General features: G+C 38.5%; 1 protein-coding gene across 1 annotated transcript in view; it reads left to right on the top strand.

Annotated features, from left to right (window-relative positions):
- Positions 1 to 8,872: 8,872 nt before the first annotated feature.
- The window catches only part of LOC113555028 (ecdysone receptor-like), a 40,047-nt gene continuing 23,764 nt past the window's right edge, over positions 8,873 to 25,155 (top strand). The window contains exons 1-2 of the mRNA XM_026959307.1: positions 8,873 to 9,106; positions 12,304 to 13,222. Coding sequence (XP_026815108.1) covers positions 12,715 to 13,222 — 508 coding nt within the window. The 5' untranslated portion in view covers positions 8,873 to 9,106; positions 12,304 to 12,714. The remainder of the gene's footprint in view (positions 9,107 to 12,303; positions 13,223 to 25,155) is intronic.

The following is a 25,155-nucleotide window of genomic DNA, read 5'->3' on the forward strand; positions in this document are numbered from 1 at the left end:
GATCATTATCATATAAGACCCGATGCTTTTTTTTACATTGCTTGAATTTGTCGAATTTGAATCTGTTGGATTGACCGATCCGTCTTAGGTATGTAAATTTAAGTTATTTTTATAACTGAATTGTAATTTTGATTTTACGTTTTAACTATATGCAATAAATTATAAAATTATAACATTTCTTCTAAATACCAAACTCAAGGCCTTAACTGGGAGCAGGGTCCAGGGGTCCTGATCCCCCTACCCCGAAATTTTTAAAAGTAGAAATATTTTAGTGATGAATATAGTTTATTGACTATACATTTTCAACGTTTATATTTTGGGGGTCCAAAATTTTTTTTTAGTTACGGCCTTGACCAAACGTAATACGGTGGTTCTGGTTGTAGATATTGTACCGAATTTTGTTTGGAGATAATAATGTGTACTTATATTTATATCACTGTGTGTAGAGGAAGGAGGAATATATTAAAATAGATTGTCGAGTTAATACTACATATACTATTTTCGTGTCTAAATTTGCATAATTTATCGGTGGATATTTACATAAAACAACGGTTATTGCTGAATTATTACAAAGATTAAAGCGCACGCGCCTGAAAAAGAAAACAAAATGTGTGTTCCAATGTGTCCCTAGTGTGGCTATCGAAAAAAAAATGTTTATATCTGATAAATCATCGAGAAATTTTATAGGTACAACGGACATGAGCACCGCGAGTAACCACTTAATAATAAAGTTTAAACTAAAATCACTTTAAACTATATACTATACAGTATACTTGTCTTTACTTGGTAAACTAAAGTAAACAACGGTCGACTATGGGAAAAAAATGACGTATCTACTGTTGAAGATAATAGATCCTATTCGAAACAGAGTGGTAGTTTTGTAGTTAACAATCTAATCGACAGTTAAATTAATTATTATTTTTAGAAAAATGTATTAATTATTAAAATAGATGCACATACACCAGCAGCGTAATTAGAACTTCGATTGTCTGTGTCAAAAGATTCAATAATCTTTAAGTGTGTGTCAGTAATTTTTCCAAATATTAAATTCAATTTATTTTAAAGCAATTTAATTTTACAAAGATCATCGTATTTTTAAATTTTGTAATAATGATGATTTGTTTTTGGATTCCATTTTATATTCCTTAATGGGGCCCTCATTGCTTGTCAAACCACCCTATCGACATGTCAGTATGCTGCTGACATCTATGCATATTTTTCGGTGTTTAAAATATCACAGTGACCATGGCGATATTATGTTGTTTTCGATGTGACTATTATAATAATAATAATACCTACAATATCATACCTTTACCACCCAGCATCCACCGTAGCGATATTGTGTCGGTGTTAGTAGTGTTAGTACCTTTATCTTTAAGTGGCACTAGGACTGAGACATTTATATTTTTATTGGTATTATTTTCGAATATCAATTAAATTCATGTACAGTTCTGAAGTATACATTTCGTTTCTAATGAACGATTGTATTTTTAGTATTTCTCCGTATTATAGCTACATGATTATTGAATTATATACATTTTATAAATACAGTTTAAAATGTTTTATTTGTACATTAGATACCTAAATAATTATTATTTTAGTACACACTTATTCTCAAAGAAACAATAGAACTGGGCCCGATTGGCTGAAAACAGAAAATTTAATTAGACACCAATAGTTTCTTTTCATATTTTACTATAGAGTTTTTTTTTTAACGTGAGTGGAAAGCGAATACAATTAAATACACAGGTTATAGGTAGTATCGAGTTTAAATAAGCGTGTATCGTACATATTATGAGTATACTAATTAGTATTAAATATTAATTAAAAGATTATAACAATGTGGTTGTTATTATTTTGTGATATGTAAGAGGTGGCACGTTCACTACAATTATTCCACACTATTCACTAACGCAAGAACGTCATAATTTAAGAACGGATTTTTTGATTTTCACGTGCAGCTTGACGAGGATGAAAATATAGATATGTTGATCACAGAATTCATAAAAATATATTTAGCATATTTCGGAGGATAGATAATATTTGACTATTTTTTCATGTTTCAGAAAATATTGTGTTTAAAAAGTCATGCATTTATTTGTAAATTACTAGACACCACTAGTTGAGTATAATGATTTACAATCTTACAAAAATTACTAGTGTGTTGAACGCAATGTATCTGCAAGAGAATATCTTACTGCCAGGTTAGTGCGTGCTAACTTCATATGTTAAACTTTTTATAAACCCTAAAATTAGCTCTCTTTATAATTATGAATGCGATGATAGAAAGTCTGTCGGTGCAAATAACTGCGTCGTGGGTAATATACGCGTGTACTGCGTGATGATACGGTTGTCGAAACTATAGACGTTTCGAGCAGATTCCTTCACCCACGCTGTCTCTTCGCGTAATAGCCGCATAGGTGTATAGAGTGTATATAATTATTATCATTGCGTGTGTGTACTGTGTAAACGCAACGTACAGGTTTATCTCTCTGACTAATTAACGACCGACCGGCGCGTGCGAATAATTTCACCCACTGGCCTCGCTTGGCCGGTGGTGGGGAGCGGAAGAGTTGGATATTTTGTGTTATATTATCATCATAATCATTATTACGACAGCGATACACTGTACACTAGGAGTACGCGTAATATGTATAATATAATAATAATTATTATATTATATAGTTATTATTTTAGTCTAGCGAGTTTCGCATCGTCACCGGAATTGACGTTCGGCGGGTGGGGAGACCAGAGGGACGAAGCGAGAGAGCGTCTGCTGCGTGCGAGCGTGTGTGCAGCGCGAAGGGAAAATCGATACCACCGGGTCCCATACTCCCCCATATTATATCGTATGCGTTGTAGTGCTCCTGCTATATACACAAAATATAACTTCGTATCGATGCCACGGCCCAGAGGAGATACGAGGTATATCTAATAGGTAATATCCACCTACGCTTGTACCGCCCTTATGATGCGATGATAGTTTTAAATGTAACGTGATATTATTACTATAGATAATATATTATAGGATTAATCCGCACATGCGGCTCAAAAACGAATTCGTTGGTAGCGCTGCTGCAGTCGTCCCGCTGAATTGGTCTGGTGCGAAGGACACGATAAAATATTTATTGCATAATATATATGAATTATGTACCCTATATAAAATTTAAATATTATTGAAGTGTCATCGTGTTTAACGGCGGATTGAGCGCTGTGCCCCCCGCACGAGTTCGTGGTATTTTGATTGGTCCACAAAATGTAACCGTAAAAAAAATTCAAATTTCATGTCCCCATATTTCTATGTAATAAATGATGTGTATGATGTGTGCAACTCACGTTCCAAGCACACCGTTATTGTATTGGATGCAATACTATTTTACATTTGGTAAAGACCTATTTATTTTGAATGCGATTTCTTCGGAGCATCCGAATCTATAACATAATAATATTGATCAAGTTTAAATCCTTTCATAAAACGTAGGCATATCCGTATTATAATCCGACATCCCGACTGCACGTTCATATCCAAACTGATACGCTATGTCGAGTTCTTCTGTATTTCGGTTTTAAACGCGTTATTAATATTCCGTTTTAAATAGCGTAGAGTAGCCGTACAAATGTTGTTAATAACTCACAACGATTAACGAAACAAATTATCGTCGAGCACGTACACTGACACGGCTGACTATAATATTTATAGCGAGGATTGGCAGATATAATAATAATATGTTTTCCCGGCACAGATTAGCAGCCACCGTCAGCCGGTATTCCGCGTCGCAGCCTCTAGTACGATGTATAAATATATTAAAATTCGTAATACGGTTTATTATTATCGGGAGCGTGCTTCACGTATACACGGACGCCGGTCGTGAAAACGGCGGATTTTCGTTCGTCGGTTTTCAGTCGAAGGCGAGCGCGGGCGTTACGGCGTTGCAGGCGGCGAAGGGTGGTTGTTGCACACGCGCGTACTACGTACGATTTATCTCAAGGCAAACGAGTACGGAGAAAAAGAATAATATATTAAAATAATAACAAAATAACAACCGATACGGTCGTGTTTGCGGGTTAGGTTAGGTTTTTTTGTGTCCGTCCTCCCGCGGGTATATATACCCATGCATATATTACATAAGATATATACATAAAACATGTTATATTAAATATGTGCTGCGTACGCGACTGAATCCGCGGAGACTCGGTCGAATGTATATATATATATAAAAAAAAAAACATTAAATTTGTTCGTTTTTTTACACGAAACACGTGAAAATGGTATGCGCACGTAGAATTACCGGTCGCCGCCGCCGCTGCAATGATCGACGCGCGCACACGACAGTCGGAGAGATTAGAGCTGTGGGGGACTCGTTGACGGTCATATGATATTATATTATAAATTATATTATAGCGGTGAGCCGTCACGAGGAGACGTAATTGGCTTTACCCGCGATGTACGTTCCACAGTGTGTTATTGTGATATTATGGACTTTTCCGTCGGATTTTTCGTCGAATCGAATTCGATTTTCGGTCTTTGGCTGTCCGTAAACGGCATAAACTCCTACGCTATATACATTAATATATATATATGTATATAATATTACGCGAGAGTCGTGCGTTGGTTGCAGCGATATATATATATACGGTCCGCTCGTCCGTACATTTGCGCCCCACACGAGAGCGACCGCGTTGGTTCAAATTATGGCTTTCGTCCGTCGCGGCGGTAGAGATACTTTTCAAAGGTCCTCCTCCCATGCATCACCCTCCCGTCCGGTCACCGGCGGCGCGTTGAACATCAGAAATGCACCCGCTGCCGCGCGCCACGGTTTTTGTGCCGCGTGTGACCTATACAATGTGTGCCAAAACCGGTTTCGGCCGTCCGAGCATAAAAATAAAAATAATAATGCGCTATTAGCCGGGGTGGTGGCGGCGGTGGCCGTGGCGGTTGCGGCGGCCGAGGTGGTGGCGCGGTGGTGCCGGCGGCTGCGGCGGCGGCAAGCGGCGACGCGCGGCGTCATAGTTGCTGCGATCGGCGGTGTGACTGACCCCGCCGTCGTCGACGCCACTGCCGCGTTTCTATAGGAGCATAGGACGCGATACACATCGTACATAACATTATTATCATTCGTTATTTCATCCCACTTCGCAGCCGTCTGCCGGTTAAATAACGACGACGTGGTCGCTCCGCGCATAACATAAATAATAAATAATAATAAGCGCGCCGCGCCGTGGTTTTGAGAGAAAAAACTCCGTTACGGTTCCGTTCACATCGCCGTCATCACAGTCATCATCATCGTCACGATCATAATCGTCATCGTCGTCAATCGTAATCGCTGTTGCTCTCCTCTCCGAGTGCGCCTACCTACCTATTCGTTGTTTTCTTTTTTATTTTCGTCGTCGTCGGTTTCACTTATTAGCGGCGTGGCGCTCGGCCCGCGAGAGCGCGCTCGCCCGCCCGATCGCGAAACCGTTTGTGTTCGTCGAAACGAAAATATCTTAATAATTTCCAGGCATAATGAGCCCGTTCGAGTAGCAGTAGTCTGAAGAACGGCCCCGCCGTTATATGCTCGATGTAATAAACAGTAATTATTTTATTGTATGTACGACGACGCACCCCGGAAACGCCGCCGCACGATAGTATCGTATGCCGACGCGAGCGAGGATCCACGGAAAACCTAGAGCCGCGCCACTGGCACTTGGCAGTGATAAACGTCGAACGCGAACCGCGACTCGGTAGAAACGCGCAAAATGCAGAAATTAACGTCATAATAATATATTATCTATAAGACAAAAACGGTTTACTTTCGGAACGCGATGACGCGATATACAATACCGCGTATATAGCGAACACCTAATATGTAGCATTATTTAATGTTAAAACTATAAACAGCTTAACAGTAACTATATAGGCATGTAATCGCGATATAAGTAGACCGTCAATTAAAAAGTTATACGATCTTCAAAGCCTCGGAGTCCCAGTCAAATCTTTGCACGTCGTTCGTTGTGTAAGACGCCGTATTCTTACAACGCCCGTGCTCGTTATTACTTAAAGCGCTGAAAAATATTTGCGAGATTCAAAGTTAGATAATTGTCGCTGTCGCATTGTAAAATCCAATACGCTATTTATTGCAGGTGATGCCGTGATGGAATCAATTTAAGGACGAAAATCAATAGCGAATGATTATTATAATATGTTATATTCTACAAAACGTTTGATAATTCAAGTGAGATAGTGAGGATACATTATACATTCTGATTATTTCGAAATATCGTGTCATTCGCGCGCAACAATATATAGTTGTGTACTCACGATACGCGCTCAGAATTACGAATTCACATTGACCTTGCGTCGCGTACAAATAATGTAGTCTATAGAATATTGGCTTCTATATGTACAATATTATAAATTATAATACGTATAATAGGTAGGTATAACTTTATATTTTTTTTTCATTATTATTTATTATATATGGGTTCGTGTTCGTTTGCCTCGTTCAATATATAGCGCATGTATAATTTCAATATAGCAACATTGACCGCGAACATTGTGGCTACACATGTATACGTATGCTCTACTCCTTGTCTGTAAATATTACGTCGAACCGGCCGCTGTAGACTTGAAACCGTAAAAGTGAAACAATTAGGCCAATGCGGATATCAATTAATTTGCACATTGCACGGTATCCGATTATACGTAATTGTTTTCAATGAGATACTGCAACGGTTGTTGTTTACGTACATTTATTATATTAGGGTACCAATATAATACTGCACCGGTAAATCGAATGGAATTACTAAGACCTACCTATAAATATTATTATACATACTCGCCTCATACAAATTAATTACGATTTTTCTTATATACATATATATATATTTGTATTGAAATCGTTAAATTTACGATTCACAGTAGCCGCACCTGTTGGAAAAATAATATCGAATTAGTGTTATTTTCACTTGTATTTGCGGTGTGTTTACGTATAGCGCGCAACAAGGTATGTGCTACCGGTTATTTACATAACTGCAATGTACATCTTATGACCTTTGAACAGATCAAATATAAATGTATATTATTCTCTTTTTACCAACCATATTTAACACAAGCATCATATTATACCATGTTCTGCACACAACAGACGGCGGTTATAATAATATGGTTAAGCGCTCGGCATAATTATTAGTGTGGTAAACCATGTAGAACTATACATATACGAAAAATCATTGTTAATAATATACGTACTTGAAATCTAATTAAAAGCGTGGAATCGTATTGTGTTATATACCATAATAATTTAACGTATGCATTTATATATATACAGCGGTGGATTTCATTCGTCGTTAGTTGATGATGATGTTTATGGTAATAATCGTTGAATATTATATAATAATAACTAATACCGTGTCCGAACTACGCATAGTAACTGTGTGTAGTGTACTGTTTATCGGTAAAAATAAAACAATTTCATTGCTATGTGTTCAACACAAATTACAATATTTCCCGGAAATACTTTTACGATGCGTGCTGTGTAAAAAAGTCGAGATTATAAAAACAACACCGTACGGAGCTGGATTTTTATTATCACTTATCAGTTTCTTTATTAGTCTATGTTTTCTATGGCTTGTGTAGTGGCGTGTTTAGAATTTTTACATTTTTACGTCCTGTGTTTTCGTACGACGCGTGAAGCATTCCGCTCGAAATTTGCATTAGGTATAAATTGTTATTACTGTTGCCGCTACGAATTCGTCTAAATAGTACCTAATAAATTATAATATTTACGCCTATAAATAAATGTTTTGATTTCACCGACGAAAAGTTTCGGTATTACTGTAATTTTTTTTTTAAATTCGAGCAACGAAAATATAGAACGAGTTTTATTGGAAATTCGTTCATTTCATATCGTTCGACTAAACGAGTAATTCTTTGAATCTCCGATGAATCGGGTCGAAAAAAATCAGCGCATAAACATAATATACTCTCGCTCGTCTTCGGCCGAAAGCGAATACGTACGACGTAAACAGCCGTACTGCTGTCGCGGTCGTACGCACGGTTGATACTTATAACTTTGTAAGTTATAGTGCACGTGTCATATACTTATCATCATAATAAGTACTTAGTACCAAACGTTTCACAACTTTATCGTGGGCTTGTGCGGTAGATTATTGTTATTGTATATTAATCGCGCGTGTAGTGAACGTTATTTAAGCGACGATTTTGCAATGGAACTCGTGTGCGCGATCATTCATTAATGCTCGTAATGCGCTGTATACGTTGAAACTGGTGCAGTTTTGTTTGATGCGCCGTGTTGGGGGTCATGGTTCACGTCGTCGTCTCGTCGCAGAGACGGGCGGCGGCGGCCGTGACCGGCAGTCGGCGAGAGTGAGTGGTCAGGATCTCTGATCGTCGCCGCCGAGTCGGAGGATCTCCTTGTACCGGTTTTTCCGACCGCCGCTTACCGTCTTTTTCCTTTCGCGCACCGCCGCACGCGCAAGTACGGTTCACGTTTGGAAATCGCTCGCGCACGTTTCCACGTCCGTCCGCCGAACACGAACGAACGATCGGGCGGCGGTGGTTGCCACTGATTCCCCCCGCCGCCGAACCGTCCCGCGACCGTCTCCGTCCGACGACCGTTCACCCATTCGAGCGCGGAGCGCGCACGGGAAACGCCCGGCGCGCCCCTCCGTCCCACCACCGCCGACGTCGCGTCCCCGACCCGCGGACGACCGACCGGCACCGGAGTTCCCCACCATCCCACACCGGCTCAGCGAACGGCGGCGACGACGACCGACCGCCGACGGGGAGCCCCGATCGCGCGCAGCGGCCGGGCGGCGTGCGGTTCGCGTTACCCCGTCGTGGCGTCGCCGGAGCAGTACGCATCGCGCCGTCCGTTACGCACCGTCCGTGTGTCTACTCGTGCGACCGCCGCCGACGATTTGGACTACGATCTATTCGATTCTCACAGTGACGCGAGTGAAAACCGCTCGTGCATGTTACATCGTTATTGGCTATATTATTTTGACGTCCGATATTTCTCGCGCCGTCGCCGGTTGTGTCGCCCGAATAAACCGTGCGTGTGTTGTGGTGTCGCGTTCGAGCCGCTTTCCTTGGACGGACGTGGTTAGTTATAATGTGTACCTACTACACACATCACGCTATTAATAATAAATATCACTTATAATATTATGATATTATTTTTTCCTCGAAATAGCACACGGCAGCGTATAACGTATCGTTGAACATGGTTTTTTTTTTACTCGTACTGATTATCCCCACGGTCCGGTGTAGATGGATTTAGGTGCCCGCGTTTTCCGTCCGCTCGATTGCCGGAAAGTGGAAACGCGTTTCTACAGGTCATAATAATTATATCGAGATCTACTCGGCCCGCATCGCCGTCGTGTCGTTCGGTGCGTGGGTCCGCGAATTTGGGTCATTATTTCTGCTCGTTACAAACGCTACTTTTATGCCAACACCGCGTATATTGTGTACCGTCTATATATTATTATTATTATTATTAAATATTATTGGCGAAAGACAACAAAAACAAACTCAGCTGTCGGAAAATCGTTAACCACCCTCGTCTCCCCCGCGGAGTTTAAGCGTCGACACTCTTGCGGCGTACGTTTTTCGCGGGACGCGGCGCTCCGTGCGACACGCGTCAGGTCGCCTTATAATCTTTCGCGTGTTGTGTTGGGTTCCACTGCCGCCGTGACGAAACTTCCGCCCTGCGAGCACAGTGGTGGCGATGACACACATCTGCACGACAGGACGTGGAATTCGTGTCATCGTCACCGTCGACGTGTTTTCGTAAACCGCCGTTACTGCGTCGTCGTTGTTTACACGTCACGGACAAAACCACCAACACCCCTCCCCACCACAGTCGAGCCTATAGTTCCGTTTGCTGTGCGTGGCCGCCAAGTCTGGTGCATGTGGCCCGGGCATGCATCCCAAACGTGATCGCATCTGATGATTGTTTGTGTCTTATTACTGTCATACCGTTCATCAAAAACGTTCTCGACACTCGGGGAGTCGTACTTTCATATTTTCTATACAACGCTAGTAAAACAAGTCCCCGTTTGGTAGACAAGTAAACACGAGTTTTCAGATAGTCAGAATTGAAATTTTATTGAATAAAAATAAAAAATGTATTGGTTGTCGCTGAACGAGCAGGGTTTTTGTTGTCTTTTCAGTGCCGATTGATTATAGGTAGTTGTATTTTAATTTACACGAAGAAAAATAACGTACCTGCGTTAAATGGTGTTGTGAGCATTCGTTTTTAAAAATATGGTTGACAACGTGTTGACTAAACTTAAAATTAGCTGTATCGATAAACTTCGGTTTTATTTTAGTCATACGTTAAATATGTTATGATGCATTTTGTGCGAGCGCGTGCTATTTATAGAGCTAATTGAATTTGAACTGTATGTGTCTTTGAGATTCGTGTTTACGAAATTACTCGTCGTTGCTAAAAATCTTAATTGGCTCCAATGCACATGTTTTTTTAAATTAAAAACTCGTATGCCAAACAATTAGTTCGTTTCTTGTCCATTGTAAACGACGGCGATATTTGTTTTTCGCTTTCCAGGAACGGCACTGTTCATTTTTTATGGACAAAAAAAAATATGACCATAGTGCATAAATAGTTATGAATGTAACACATCAAGTCGAATCAAACGAATCTTGACGGTGGTGCGGAATACGAAATCTAAAGAGAAGTCCCTCCCCCATAAGGCTCGCTAACTATAAACTTTATAATTTTGTTTGACCAATTTTGTTCTCCCGGAAAATAAATCTGTCACAACTATGATGATTGTTTAGTGAACACTACCCACCAATGTTTGGTGTGACTAAAGCGATATTGTAATAATTATAATATTTCAGAAATTCTTCAGTGATGACGCGCTTCTGTTGGCGTTTCGACTATATACTTTTATTTTAACGTTCTTACATTACACAGACTTGTTACAAATCACGATCGTGTTATATGTGCATAGTGTATTATTGTTTACTATTCAATATTGGTTTCTATTCTTTCGTTTTATAAATTAACTGCGGCCTCTGTAATATCTGCAGTATACAATGATCAATCAAAACGGCTGTATGAGTCACAACAAAACTACGACCACGGGTGCGTTATCAGGAAAGCAAGACGGGAAGTTTCAAGTTTCCTCACCTGACATTTTATTTTGCGGCCAATATAATTTTGCTCCCTCCCTCAACCGTTTTAAACGTTATGTTTGAGCTTAAATATTAATTTTCTATGTGCTATTTACGTAATTACTACTTTATGATTAAAATATTTATCTTATTTTAATAGGCAGGCCATTTAAAGTTTTGTTCATTATTATATGGATATTACCAGGGGTGACGACCCAGTATTTTATAACAACAAACGACCTTAAGCCATTTTATTATACTGAGATTGGTATATATATTTTTCAGTAGTACACAAAAACAAATAGTAAACGATAAAATGTACTTGATAATCTTTATTTTATTTAAACACAAACACAGACGCACACCTACACATATAATATCGAATCAATATTTTCTGGTAGCTTATTCATATAGTATAGTTGTCGTCTTGATCTTGAATAGCATTTTATAAAATATAATATGGTCTATGTTAAGGTTATTACTTACTATAATAATATATACCTACCTACCAATATATTTAAATATACAGATTGTAAAATGGACAATAAGTCTATTATAAATAAGCATTTTATCATTAAATCTGAAGTCTGCACTGGTGCATATTTTTATCACATTGTACTATAATTTATTCACAGATTTCTATACTATAGTACCGAATATAAGTATGGAAAGAAGTAATGAAGTGCATGCTTTAACTAGTATACTATGGAGTTTCTTTCTGGAACTTCTATAGTGTCTTATAATAATCACGAATTAATTAAAACAAGGATGATGGACGTATCCTTGATTAATATATATATATGTATACCGAATTCCTACAATATAATAAATATTATTATAAACTGCATTGGTTCGATCATGAACTTATTGTATTAATTATTTCTTTTGGCTCAATAATTGTGGTTTATGACTGTTTAGTATTTAAAACATTATATTTATATTATCGTTCATTAAAAACTAACCCGTGTCACCCCACTGCATAGAACTATTATAATAGGTATACTATCACACGACTTGGTGTTTGACAAAATTCCATCGTCTCCGCTATGTGTTAACTTTTTTTTAATTACATAATGTTCACCATTGTAAAAAACTATAGTGTGTAAAGTTAAATAATTTAAATTACGGTTTCCTAACTCAGCTCGCGTTTTTGTTCGCAGGTCTGGAAACAGTCACAGCAGCAGGAACAGTAACAGTGACAGGCGACAGTGTCGGCGAACGAGACCGTGTATCGCGTATACATATAGTGTCATAGTGTCGCGTTGATAACGTGCGAGGCGTATCGTTGAAAAGTGTCGTATCGATTTTTATATTATTATAGTAATACAAAAGTGGTGTTGCCGCGTCGGCCGGTGTGCAGTGCGCGTCTCGACGACGACGAAAGTGCGTGGCGCGCGTATAGGCTGCGGGACATGCACCAACGCGGCGACGTTCAAGCGGACGACGGTCACGACGAGCCGGCCACCATCGCGGGGTGGTGCGCGTAGCGGCCGAATCGCGGCAGCGAGCAGCACGCCGTGCCGGACCGTAACAGTCCATGCGTGATAACGTGCGACCCGCACGCGGCCGCAATGATGGACCAGAAATGTGACGGCGGCGGCGGTGGTGTCGCTGCTGCCACCGTCGGTGTCGGTGGCGGCGGCGTCGGCGGCCTCATGTCGTACAACCGTGGCCGTGGTGGCACTGAGGTCATCATCAAACCCCGTAGTCCCGCTGTGGTGCAGGTGGCCACCGGTGGCGGTTACCACGGCCTTCCGACGGCCTCCGACGCTGTCATCGTGCGCAGCCCGCCGGGCGGCCACTTACCCGGGCCGCAGCAACAAGCGCCCCCGTCACGCAACGGTTGTTCCACCCTGTTCAGCGACATCGCTGGCGTCAAGCGGCTCAGGCCCGACGATTGGTTGGCCGTCAACTCGCCGCCAGCTTCGTCACCCGGCACGTCGCACATATCCTACACCGTCATATCTAACGGTGGCGGTGGCGGCGGCGGCGGCGGCGGCGGCGGCGGTGGTGGTTACAGCACGTCTCCGATGTCGACCAACAGTTACGACCCGTATAGCCCGATGAGTGGCAAAATCGGTGAGTGCTTAAACATAAATTATATGTAGTTTTATGAAATTCTTTCAAGGCAACCCCTATTATAATATTATGTTAAGTACAACGTCTCTCAGTCCATCTAAACTCTCCTCCCCCTCCGTACACCCTTACACACGGCTAATGTCCCGATGTCCGTCTCATGCGGTGCCAACTGGCAAGTTTGAATCTTTTGCATTTTCCATCAGTTCCTTATTCGGCGCGATGCACCCGCGTACACTCTTATTTAGATTTATCGTGTACGTGTGCGTATAAGGTTTTTGTGAAAAACATAAAAAAAAAAAACGACAAGCCTATTGATTCGTTTGTCGAAAAGTATTTTCGTAATTTGGTCAAACGTGTCAACAAGGCGATAAAATTATTTTAATGTCATAGTCTTTCAACGAGTGGTCTACAAGTTTGATGTGTGTAATAATACAATAAATATTATGCGCGTCCGTATTTGCTTGGCCTAGTTAGGAAATCAAACACTTGAAATGCCGCGGCCGCCGGTCTGTTATTATTACCATTATACGTTTTTATAATTACAATATATCGTACGGTCGGCAAATAACCGTGCGAATAGAAAAACAAACCGAATGACCGCGCGGTGTATCGCCTACCAGTTTATAGAAATGAAAAACGGTAAGCCTTGAGATTGTTATTTGCTAGGTGTAGGAATAATATTATAACCCGTACAGCGCGCGTCTCCGTACGATTTTCGTTTTTTTTTCTGCCGGCGTCAATATTTTTCACGAAAAATCATTTTTTCTTTGTATGCGGTTCGGATATGAATAATAATAAAAAAATGAAAAAAAAAAATGAATGTGTTACTCGTTGAATTAGCTACGCGAGTTATACACGCGACTATAGGTATACGTTTATTGTATCTCTCTCCGACTACACTTATACATTTTACTATGTACACGTACAATTTTTAACGACCTTGGTGGAACTAGGAATATTCACGTCGTCGATTGCGCAATAACCAAACGTTTATGTGTGTAAATGCAGCAAGAAATAATAATTATCTCTAAATAGTAATAATAATAAAAAAAAAATTATTTAAACGATTATGATGTGTGTGTGTGTGTGTTGTGCTTATAATACATATATGCTATGTGTACTATATATACACGCATGCATAATACTGTTTTACTATCGTACACGCTGTATATAGGCCACACACACACACACACACACACATATTATTATAATATACGATGGGTACACTCTGCGGGGTATCAATCACGTAATTGGGTTACGGAAATTTATTCAAAGTTCTACGGTTGACCTCTGCGGACCTCTGGGTGCCAAAATGTTTTTTTCTTTTTATTCTTACAAAAGAAAACATTACTTCGTCAAAAATGGCGAAAGAAAATAAGTAGTATCGAGAGCCATTATATATGTCGTCGTCGTGGTCGTCGCCGTCGTCGTTCCGTTGACGTGAAGGTGGGGATTATTAATTTTGGGATAGACCTTGTGTGTTTACACACTATACAGTAATATATATATAATACATATATACATCACACTCGCGCGGACTGATACGAAAACAAATATGTAGGTCATTGAGCCTCGCGTGTCTGTATATCTCTTTCTTTTCCTCTCCCCGCTGCTGCAGTCTCCCCACCACCCCTCAATAACATATTATATATATATTTCATTGGCTCGCCAAGCCAACGGTATAATATTTTTTTTTTTGGTCGTGGTCCTTCATTTTTTCTTGAAAACAAATATATAATATACATAATATACATTATAATATTAGAAACCGCTTATTGTGTGTGTTCGAGATAGAAAATAAAAACCCACTAAAACAATCTCGGCGACACAGGTTAGGTTAATATAATAATAATAATAATAATAATGAGTGATAAAAAATCGAGAAAGGGGAATATATTACTTTATTATACAGCAACTTCATCGCCTGCTGGTACGTTTTCTTTTATTCTCTCGCATCCCATCATCATCAGATAATGATAATATAATAATAATAGTAAAGCATATTTCGAACGTAAAAAATACCTAACGGTACCTACAATAGGTAACAACTACGTATACTCTGTAGTTTTCTTCTTCGCGTCCGTTGCGCCGTGTAGCAGCGCGCTCGTCGGAGAACAATATCGCCCTTGGGTAGCTTAACCTTGGGCGGCCGCGGAACGGTGGTACATTAATATAATATAATAATGTTATATACGAGGGAGAAAGAGAGGAGGCCTTTCTCTTTGTCCATACATCGTAAAAGAACGTTTCATGTAGACCGTCCGCTGTGACAATAACAAAAATATTCGTTATAACGGATCACTGCAGCGAACTTTTTAATTATTTAATATATACTGTGTGCTCGATCTCGATGTGTGCAACGTAGCCACGTAGGTACTCGTCGTCGTCATCGTCGAGTCGATCGGCTAGTTATTACATATTATTATACTATTATTATTATTATTATTATGGTAATCTGTAATATAATGGTTTACGCTCGTTTTTTTTTTATCCGCGATAATATAACTTCTTGACCTTGTAAACTACGGCGAAGGATACACTCAACTGATAAAAATATGTAGGCCAAGCTTTAGCGCCTTTAGCGAGAAGTAAACTTTTTCGCGGTGTCTACTTACATAAAAATAATCGCGAGTGTACAATATATTATTATACAATATTCTGTATAGAGCATGCACTACCTAACTTGACTCTTGTATGAAATATGAATAGACACGACTTAGTAATATTTCTTTTGAAAGACATTGATAAGTTTTATGCTCGGTCATACTATATATTTTATATAATATCATTATAATAGATAACGTTTTTTCGTTTTATTTGTGGTTAGTTTGCCAATAATGATATACCACAACAAGGTTGTGGACTGGTGGTAATTATAGTGCATGATAACTATATCATCAACTCTAGTTGATTTCCAGTTAAAATTAAATCGATGGTTTTGCGTTAAAAAAAATCTTGTATCTATTTAAACACTGAATCCGAGTGTGTACAAATCGAATGAAGCGTGTTTTTAAAAGTTAATGATAAAAAAAAAAAATTGATTCATATTTAATTGAACGCACATTTGTCTGCGAGAAAGGACATCGCTCAAACGCACAACTCAAATGCGGGTTGATGTGGTATGTTTTTTATATTGTACTTGTTTCGTATACGCTACCCGTATGCGCACATGACACATTAATTGGTTGAAATTTTACAGTTTATGACGTCGTGTGTTATATTATATTATGCCGCTCACACACGACCGTCGGTTGTGTATTATAATAATTCATGAAATTCTTCAACTCTTTTCGACGTCTCCCCCCCCCCTCAACCGCCATCACCTCAGACGTGTGCGTGCGCGTGCGAGCGTTGGACACATAACTGTGTGGGCGTCTATTCGTTCAAAGGGTTGTACGAGTCAAGGACTTTCGATCGCGAACGGTGTGATCGTGACACGACAATAATATTATTGTTGTTGTATCGTATTGTGATAGTAATTATTGTTTATCAATTTATCACTAAGAAGGGAAATCGACGAGGATTTCACGAACCGAAGGGAACGCTCGCGCAGTGAATGGACCGAAACGAAACGACGACACGATGACTACGACGATAATAATCGGACCAAGGTCGTTGGATGATATGTTATGATTGTTTTCCTTCGCGGGCCGACGGTTTCAGGAAACGCGGTCGCCCGTCGTCGAAAGGGATCGCGGCGATCAGTCCTGTACGTGTTTTTTATCCTATCAATGTACCTAGGTGCATTATATACTTGTATGCACGTATTACCTAACACGTAACGGGGCATCGCGGTGTTATGTCGGTAGATAAATCATATTTTTTCTTCCCTCCCGGACAATGACGAATACACAATACACTACGGGTGTTCTGTATTGTCACTCCGTAATGAACCGTGTGTGTGTGTGTGTGTGTGTGTGTGTGTGCGCTCGCGCTAGAAAGAAAAAAAATAACGTTTACCACATACAACGACGACGACGACGCTGACGAACGACGCACAGCGTACGCGTTAGATAACAGCGGCCGACGGACGTGACTACTTTTATTTGAGTATATTATTATTATAAAAATGGTGAAACGCCGTCGGTTTTGGGATATTGTTGTACACCGCGAGACGGTATACTCGTACGTTATGTGGGTCATTCGGTGTTTAATATATTATATTATTATTATTATTATAGAAAGGGAACCGACATTTGACCTACACCCCGGAGCCGGTTAACCAGCCGGATTTTTCGTCGTCTACGCGTACGCACGCGCGACTGAATTTTTTTCTCTTAGTCATCACCGTGCACAGTATTTATATTTGCTGGAGAAATAGTCAAAGTGAAATCTCCGTTTTTTTTCCATCCGTTCGTCCGTCGATGAAGTTTATTTATTATCGTCGTTACTACCGATATCCGGTCCGCTGCATCAGCCGCTTTTTTTTTTTTTTGTATACTAACGAGTAATAATAGTAAAAGCGTATCGGCTTCTGTGAATCATATGTAATATACATCATCACGAGAGTATAGTGATCATATTTTATGGTCGTTTATTGACTCGGATGCGTGTGCCGTGTACGACTGGGCATGTTTTATGTTAATATGCCTACATGGCCGATAACTCTGTTTTTGTCTGGCGTGATTTGTTTTTTCACCAAAAATAAACATATATTTAAACGAATTATGTCAACGATTTAACAATACAGTTAAAAATTAACCGTTATCTCTACATGCTTGTATCGTATATTTTTCACTCCGCAGATTAATATTGAAATTTAATTCGACAATATTATACGTATTGAATTCGTAAAACTCTATACTTAAAATAACATCACTTGACATTTACGAGTTATTGACGGTGTTGGTTCACTAGCCCCACTCTCCCATAACTTGATTGTGTGCATTTAATAATTTAAGAGCTTGGTTTCGAATTTCGACGTCTGACCGATTTCCTTCGTGTATAAAAATGTTTTGAAACACGACCGACTGACCAATATTATTTTTGCTCGCTATACCTACCTATCGGACTTTTGCATATTTAATCGGCTCGTTCGACTGCTCGTCGGCCGTTGTAAATAAATAAATCTATAACACTATTATACAAATGTGTTTTGTATTTAATTTTCTTAGCTGCACGCATACATATTTTTATATTATTATTTATATTATATACGTATTATAAGTCCGTATATTATAGAGCGGGTCCGGCGTTTTCTAAAATTAAAATTTCTACGACCCGAGTACCCGACTAAAAATACACACACACACGTCGTACAAGTACGTGCCGGGCGGCGGAAGGTTCCAGTCTACCGGTAGTATCGCGTTGTTGAGTGTTGGTGTGGGGAAACGCGATTGGGAGGGGGAGATGGATCTTTCACTTTTCGAATGGGGACACGGTGGCACTGAAAACCAACAGTCACCGCGGCGGCGGTGGCGTGAGCGGCGTTTTTTATACTTTCACTATATAATATACAATAATAATATATAAAATAATATAATATACCATTTACAATATCGTGAATAACATTGCTAGTCTTTTATATTAATAATATAATCGACACCACCATATACGTATAGTGCGTGATTGATACGCGTGCCCGTCAAAAGCAGCAGCGGATATTAAGAAAAAGAAAAATTAACCGTTTACCCTGAGTTGATTGCTTTTATCTCGAGAATTCGTTAAGAGTGTCTGCGCACTATATTTGTTTTTTCTCACATTGATCTCCACGCACAATATAGCAATTTTTCGTTCAACGTGGCCTTTCTTATGGTTTTAACTTTAGCATTAGAATAAGTTGAGCTATAATTAAACTTAAATTTAAGAACATTATCTGTGTTTAAGCGTGAGCATTTTTTTTTAATGTTTAAATTTGTATGAAAGTTATTAGTGTTGTTAAATTGTAATATTTTACATACTCATATAATTTGTATAACATCGAAATATTATGAAAAAAGCTAACTTACTAACACAGGTCATGTTCTTAGCTTTATGTTTGATAAATAATAAATTCACTATAATAAACAATAACGTAAATGTATCATATTATGAATGAATCGGAGACAGAAAATGAATATTGCGCTGACATGCTCTTATTATAGAATAATATTGTACGTACATGAATCGTTTGGAAACGGTCAGCAGGACCGGGCATAGAGACTATTCGTTTTTCAACAACCTTCGATCGAATGCGCGCAGAAAACACTGTATCTCATCGAATTTATTGTATTAATTAATTTTGTCTGTAGTTGTAGCTAAGGCTAACAGACAATGTACCGTGTTAATATACACACCCGGAGAGAAGACTCGCCTTCGTTGTGTTTATTTCGTTTGTCCGCTCAATCTGCAGCCGTCGTTTGATTAAAAAAAAATAATAATCTCGACTAGATTATACGTTTTTTTGTATTTAATGGTGCCGCCAATTTGTTCAAATACTATAATATTAATATATAATATACGAGTATGTATGGCGTACCATATCTACGACAAACGAACAAAAGATAAATTAATTTTGGGAATCAATTGTTTTGTTTTTATTGTTTTCTCGTCTAGGTATTTTATAGTTTTTCGCGTCTGTGTATTTTTTTATTCGACTAAAACAAATCAAAGTGTAACAGTTTTGTATTAAGCTCGTATGTTTTACGAACTCAACGTGTATTTACCATTAAATTAAAAATCGTTCAAGCCCCTATTAGGTTAAATATTACATGTTAAAATGTAGGTACGTCCATTATCATGCAAGGTTACTATATTATAATTTAGAATATTATGAGTGTAGATGTTGTTTTGGCTTGTAAATATATATTTAAAAAAATTAATTTTATGTTTTATGTTCAAATGAGCAAATGTGATGTACGATGTAGGACGTGGTGGTGTAAGAGTAGTCCCATGACACAGTTTTAAAGATTCTCATTAGTGGGCTTATATATTTTTATTTTAACCTATACTTGACCGATAAACACTCATAAATCGAAAATTGATGTATTAATTACATGGAAAATTGTGCATTTCAATATTTTTATTTTAGTTATTATGTAATTTCTTCCTTCAATTTAAACCGTATTTTTTATTAGATTATTATTATTATCATTTTCTATGAGCAGTGCCAAAAAACACCTTTTATCTATGGATTTTAACCGTGTAATCATACTACAAGTTTCGTCGGCTAACGTCATTTTATCGTTCGATCAAATGCTTTATAAATGTTATGGATAGTAATATTCGTTATTAGTTACTAGTTTATTACTTTATAATAATATGCGTGTACCGGCCGTTATCCCTCGATTCATCGAAATTCTTTTCTCCATATGCGTACACCATTAATTTTCCATAATTACTAGGTACTATTCGTTACCCAACTCTCCCGTGATACATTATTATTAATTAGGTATAAACAGTATATTTACCAGCATAATAATACCAGATTGGAATGTAATAATAATAATCATGTGTCTTTAACCGTTTCAAACTTTTAAAATATCAAATTATTTATTTTTATACTCGCGTGGGTATATAGGCATGTAACAGCCTGTACATATTTACATAATATTATATTTGTTATTTAGTAGTATTATAGACTTAATATTTATTAGTAGTTGGATTTTACGTTGGATAAAATGGATAAAATGAAAACAAATGTACACGATTTCGTTTCAGTCGATGTATCCTTTAATTCGTATATTTGTAATGTATTCAATACAATAATTATTTAAACTGTCGTTTGTTCGCAATACACATATAATAACACACATCTAAAATATTATTATGTACAGCAAATCCAGATAAAATGGTACTGTTATTGTTTAATTAGCAGTTTTTTCATTGATATCTGTAGATCCGGATTCGTGTTGACATAGGTGTTAATGTGTTACAAAATTTGTGATTTGCGTTAACCTTGATAATAATTTTTTATTATATTTTTATAATAATTTATTGTGCGATTTGATTTTCGACAGTCACATTTTCTATTAATAATCTCGTGTATTATACGTGAAGTTTAATTATTAATATTTTGGAAATCGTTGTCAATCTCTCTTCCGAGCGGTTGAAGTCGAGCACATGTTTAATGTATTTGGGCTGAATATTTTTATACACGACACACACACGTGTTGGATTGAAAAAAAATACGTTACATTTTGCCAATGAATCAATGGTTTTGGAAATCGATTGTGTATATTCATACGAGAGAATCTCTACACATGCTGAAAACCTACGGGTCACGACGCCCAAACGGGGGAGGTGTTGAGTAAAAATAAAAACATTTTGTTGCAGTGATTGTTGTTTTCGTCTGTTCCTCCGACTTTCGTAGTTTTGAACGGTTTCGGTGAGCGCTGGTTCGCCATCTAGCGGACGAACAGTGCGTAGACGTCATTCGGTTTGCTACTCGGCCGACAGATAGCATCGGACGTTACGGCTGCTCTGTTGTAACGACACCATCGGGCGATGTGTGGCGTGTTGGACTCGGACAACGCTTATCGTCAGAAGTCAGCCTTTAACAGAATTCCGTATTCAGACACGGTTTCGCGTAACCGACAAAATTAATGGAAACGTAAAGGTCGAGAACAGTTGGACTTTCTATACTTGGGGGAGGAGCTTGGGCTTGTAACTCGCAATTTCTCACCGCGTATGATGTTGGCTTAAGTATGGACGACTCTCCGAATTTGGAGTTGCGATTTCATGAGTACAATGTTGAAGACAATACCGTGTGATGCGATCTGTTTAGATAACACGTACTTTCTATTTTGGTGACCGGCGAGTGTGCCGAGTGCTATAGGTGCTACAGCGTTACAATGGTTGTTCATTAGTAGTGAACCGTTTTCAAAAATATCGAAATAACAATTTCAGTGCAATATGACGTCGTCGTATTATTATCGTCAATTGACAAGCACGTCGGTCAATAAACGTTTTAAATCTGATCGACGTTCGGTCACGCGGGCGTTCAAGTTCCCCTAGCGACACTCCCCCATAGTCCTATTATGTAGCTATACTCGTATAATAAAACGACCGCGCTCTAACCTATACCAACGGACGAAAATATCCTACCCCCATCGGTATATTATGGCGTATAAGCTCGTTCGAACTACAGATAACTATAGATACATTACTACTACTACTACTACTACCTATATTTTATGAGCATGTGTTTTTTTTTTTTCGTAAACGATTTATTATTTTCAACGACCCGGCCCAAAGGTCAATAATATGTTTACGATTAAACACACCGGTCCCCCCCCACTCCAACCCCGGACACCGCCGCCGACGTACTCGCGCATACCCATTGTAGGTCAGCAGCAGCTGCCTGCCAACGCCACCGCGTTTCCCCGCACCGTATAATATATAATAATGTAATATCATTACACTATTATTATTATTATTATTATTTCGTTTTCATTGTCGTTGTAACGCGTAACGTGTACCTCCTATATCATAGCTGTGTATGCGCAGCGTATTACCATTTATTGTAATGCGCTTCGCTCGACGTTTATCGTCGTTATAGTCTACAAATGGTTAAGGTTTTTTTTTTCCACTCCTATGGAGATACGACCTACCGCTGGCGTCGCATATATTATATTTATACATACATACATGTCAATATTATATCATGTATACCTCGTACGTGTATATTGCCTCTTGTCATATTATACTATTTATATACATAATATTATACTTGCTACACTGTAACTTGCAGTCAGCCTGCACGACCGATTAGATTGCGTTCGGTCGATTATCAACACCGTATATACCACCGGCTATGCAGTGTATAAAATTATTACACGCGCCGCCTTATTTTCGATGGTATTATATTATATTATTTAAAAAACCACGTACCCGCCGCCTCGAGTTTTATAATAGTATTACAATGGTGGCGATATACACAATATGTTGGTTTGGGCCGAGTCCAATCAACCTGTCAACCCGTGACAACCGAAACTGATTTTTTTCCGTTCTGACGGAATTCCCCCACTCACCTCAACTTACTGTATCAAACACAAAATTATCACCTCTACCATCATAATCATCGTCATCTTCGTCATGATCACGGTTATTTAAATTATTATGTGCGAGTTATAACACACACGACGACATTGATTTTCCAGCGCATCGTTTATTTTTTCCACGATCGTTTTTTGAATGTTTTTTTTGTTATTGCTATCTCAAGGCCGTTTTTTTCTCGTGAAAAACTAACCATCATCATCAATACTGCGTCCCAGTGGCGAAGCGTCATAGGAGACAATGAGACAACGTCTGCCCACTAAGAAATTAGAAATTTAGAACACAGGACAAATAATTTTATTTTATAAAATATTTACAAATTTTAACGTCATTTATATTATAAAAATGATATATGTTTTAATATTTGTTAAAATTGGTTTTTCGTTGTACAGTTGTCAATTATAGTCTTTGAGAATTATTAAAATAGATTAGATGCGCGCGATACGGCTGTGCGAGTCATTCCAAATATTATATTATATCATGGAGACGTTACGATGCTACGTCTCCCAATTATGGGCGCGCGGGTATAGGGGGGACTTTAATGTAAGTGGGGTTTACTATCTTCGCTATGAGACACGTCTCGCAATTCGGATTTCCTCAATTATTGACATCGCCATCGCGTTGTCACGCCATCGTCCCCTGTAGATCGCTATTACTGATAGCCGATAGGTACCTACGTTTTTTTAATATTGTTGTTTTTATATTATAGTTTGTCCTCATGGATGATGATTAGGGCTCGGAAGTTGTTGCACTTGCATGTTTTTTTTTTTGAATCGTTAGATTTATTGATAGGTGAGCTAGAAATTCGTTCTAAGACACTACGAAAAACATATCAAAAGTTTATAGTGCATATTTTTAGAGCACATTTGTACTTTTGTAAGCGCATAAGTGCATGCATATCTAGTACTTTTTTAGTGCATTAAGTTCCGAGGCCTACTGATGATTTAATTTATGTCATTTCGAACGATGGAATTATTAATTATTCACACGAAAAAAAATGTATTATCGATTAGGTAAAATTAAAAGGGAGGAATCTATGCGTATTAGTGTTATTTTATTCAATGTCTCCCCAACTAAAAACTTAAGCTTCGCCACTGCTGTGCCCCACAAATCCACTTCGTAGGTATACAAACGGCAACACCGATCGTCGACAGCGAACTGTCAGTATCATGTTATATCATGTGAACGTGTACTCATATTAAAGTAAAATACTTTTGTGAATATATTTTTAAAAAACTAAATAGCGTTTTTCACGTCTTCTGAACGTGATGCAGTCTTATTGTGCACCACGCGCGTCGTGTGTGGGGCCGTGGGGTACCCAGGAAGATAATATTGCGCCAACGCAAACCGATAATGAAGTATGCACGTAAATTATTAACTCGCTCGCGTACTTATCTCTGTAGCGAATAATAAAAATATTAAAAATGCTAGCAAGGTGGTTCAGACGACAATCTTAAGATACATTGCACATATTATTCATCGCTCGGGCGATGTTATAACATTGCAATATTGCAGCGGTGTTTACCGGCCGTGACGGTTGTGACGGTTGATGTTACAGTAGTAGCTGTGTGAAATGGCAATGGTAAACACGGAGCTAGAAGAATGTACACGGAACAAATGACCGAATAGTAAAATAGAAGAGGAAAAAGTAAAAAAAAAAAAAAAAAAAAAAAAAAAAAAAAAAAAAAAAAAAAAAAAAAAAAAAAAAAAAACGAGAGGAGAGCGAAAGACGGTCGCTCAGACAGACCACAAAAAGCGCGGCCCATAGACGTAATAATAGCCAAGCAGTTTGTTGTGGTCGTTTATAGTTCGTATATTATTATTACACGAATTGTATGTACATGGAGAATTACGGAGCGTGTGATAATATCTGCAGCCCGGCCTAATAATGCGTAATAATATTTTTACGTTTAGTCATCGTCATCTCGCTCTCTGTAAGATATTTATTATGTATACAT

This window comes from Rhopalosiphum maidis, chromosome 2, assembly GCF_003676215.2.
Source record: "Rhopalosiphum maidis isolate BTI-1 chromosome 2, ASM367621v3, whole genome shotgun sequence".
Classification (NCBI taxonomy): domain Eukaryota; kingdom Metazoa; phylum Arthropoda; class Insecta; order Hemiptera; family Aphididae; genus Rhopalosiphum; species Rhopalosiphum maidis.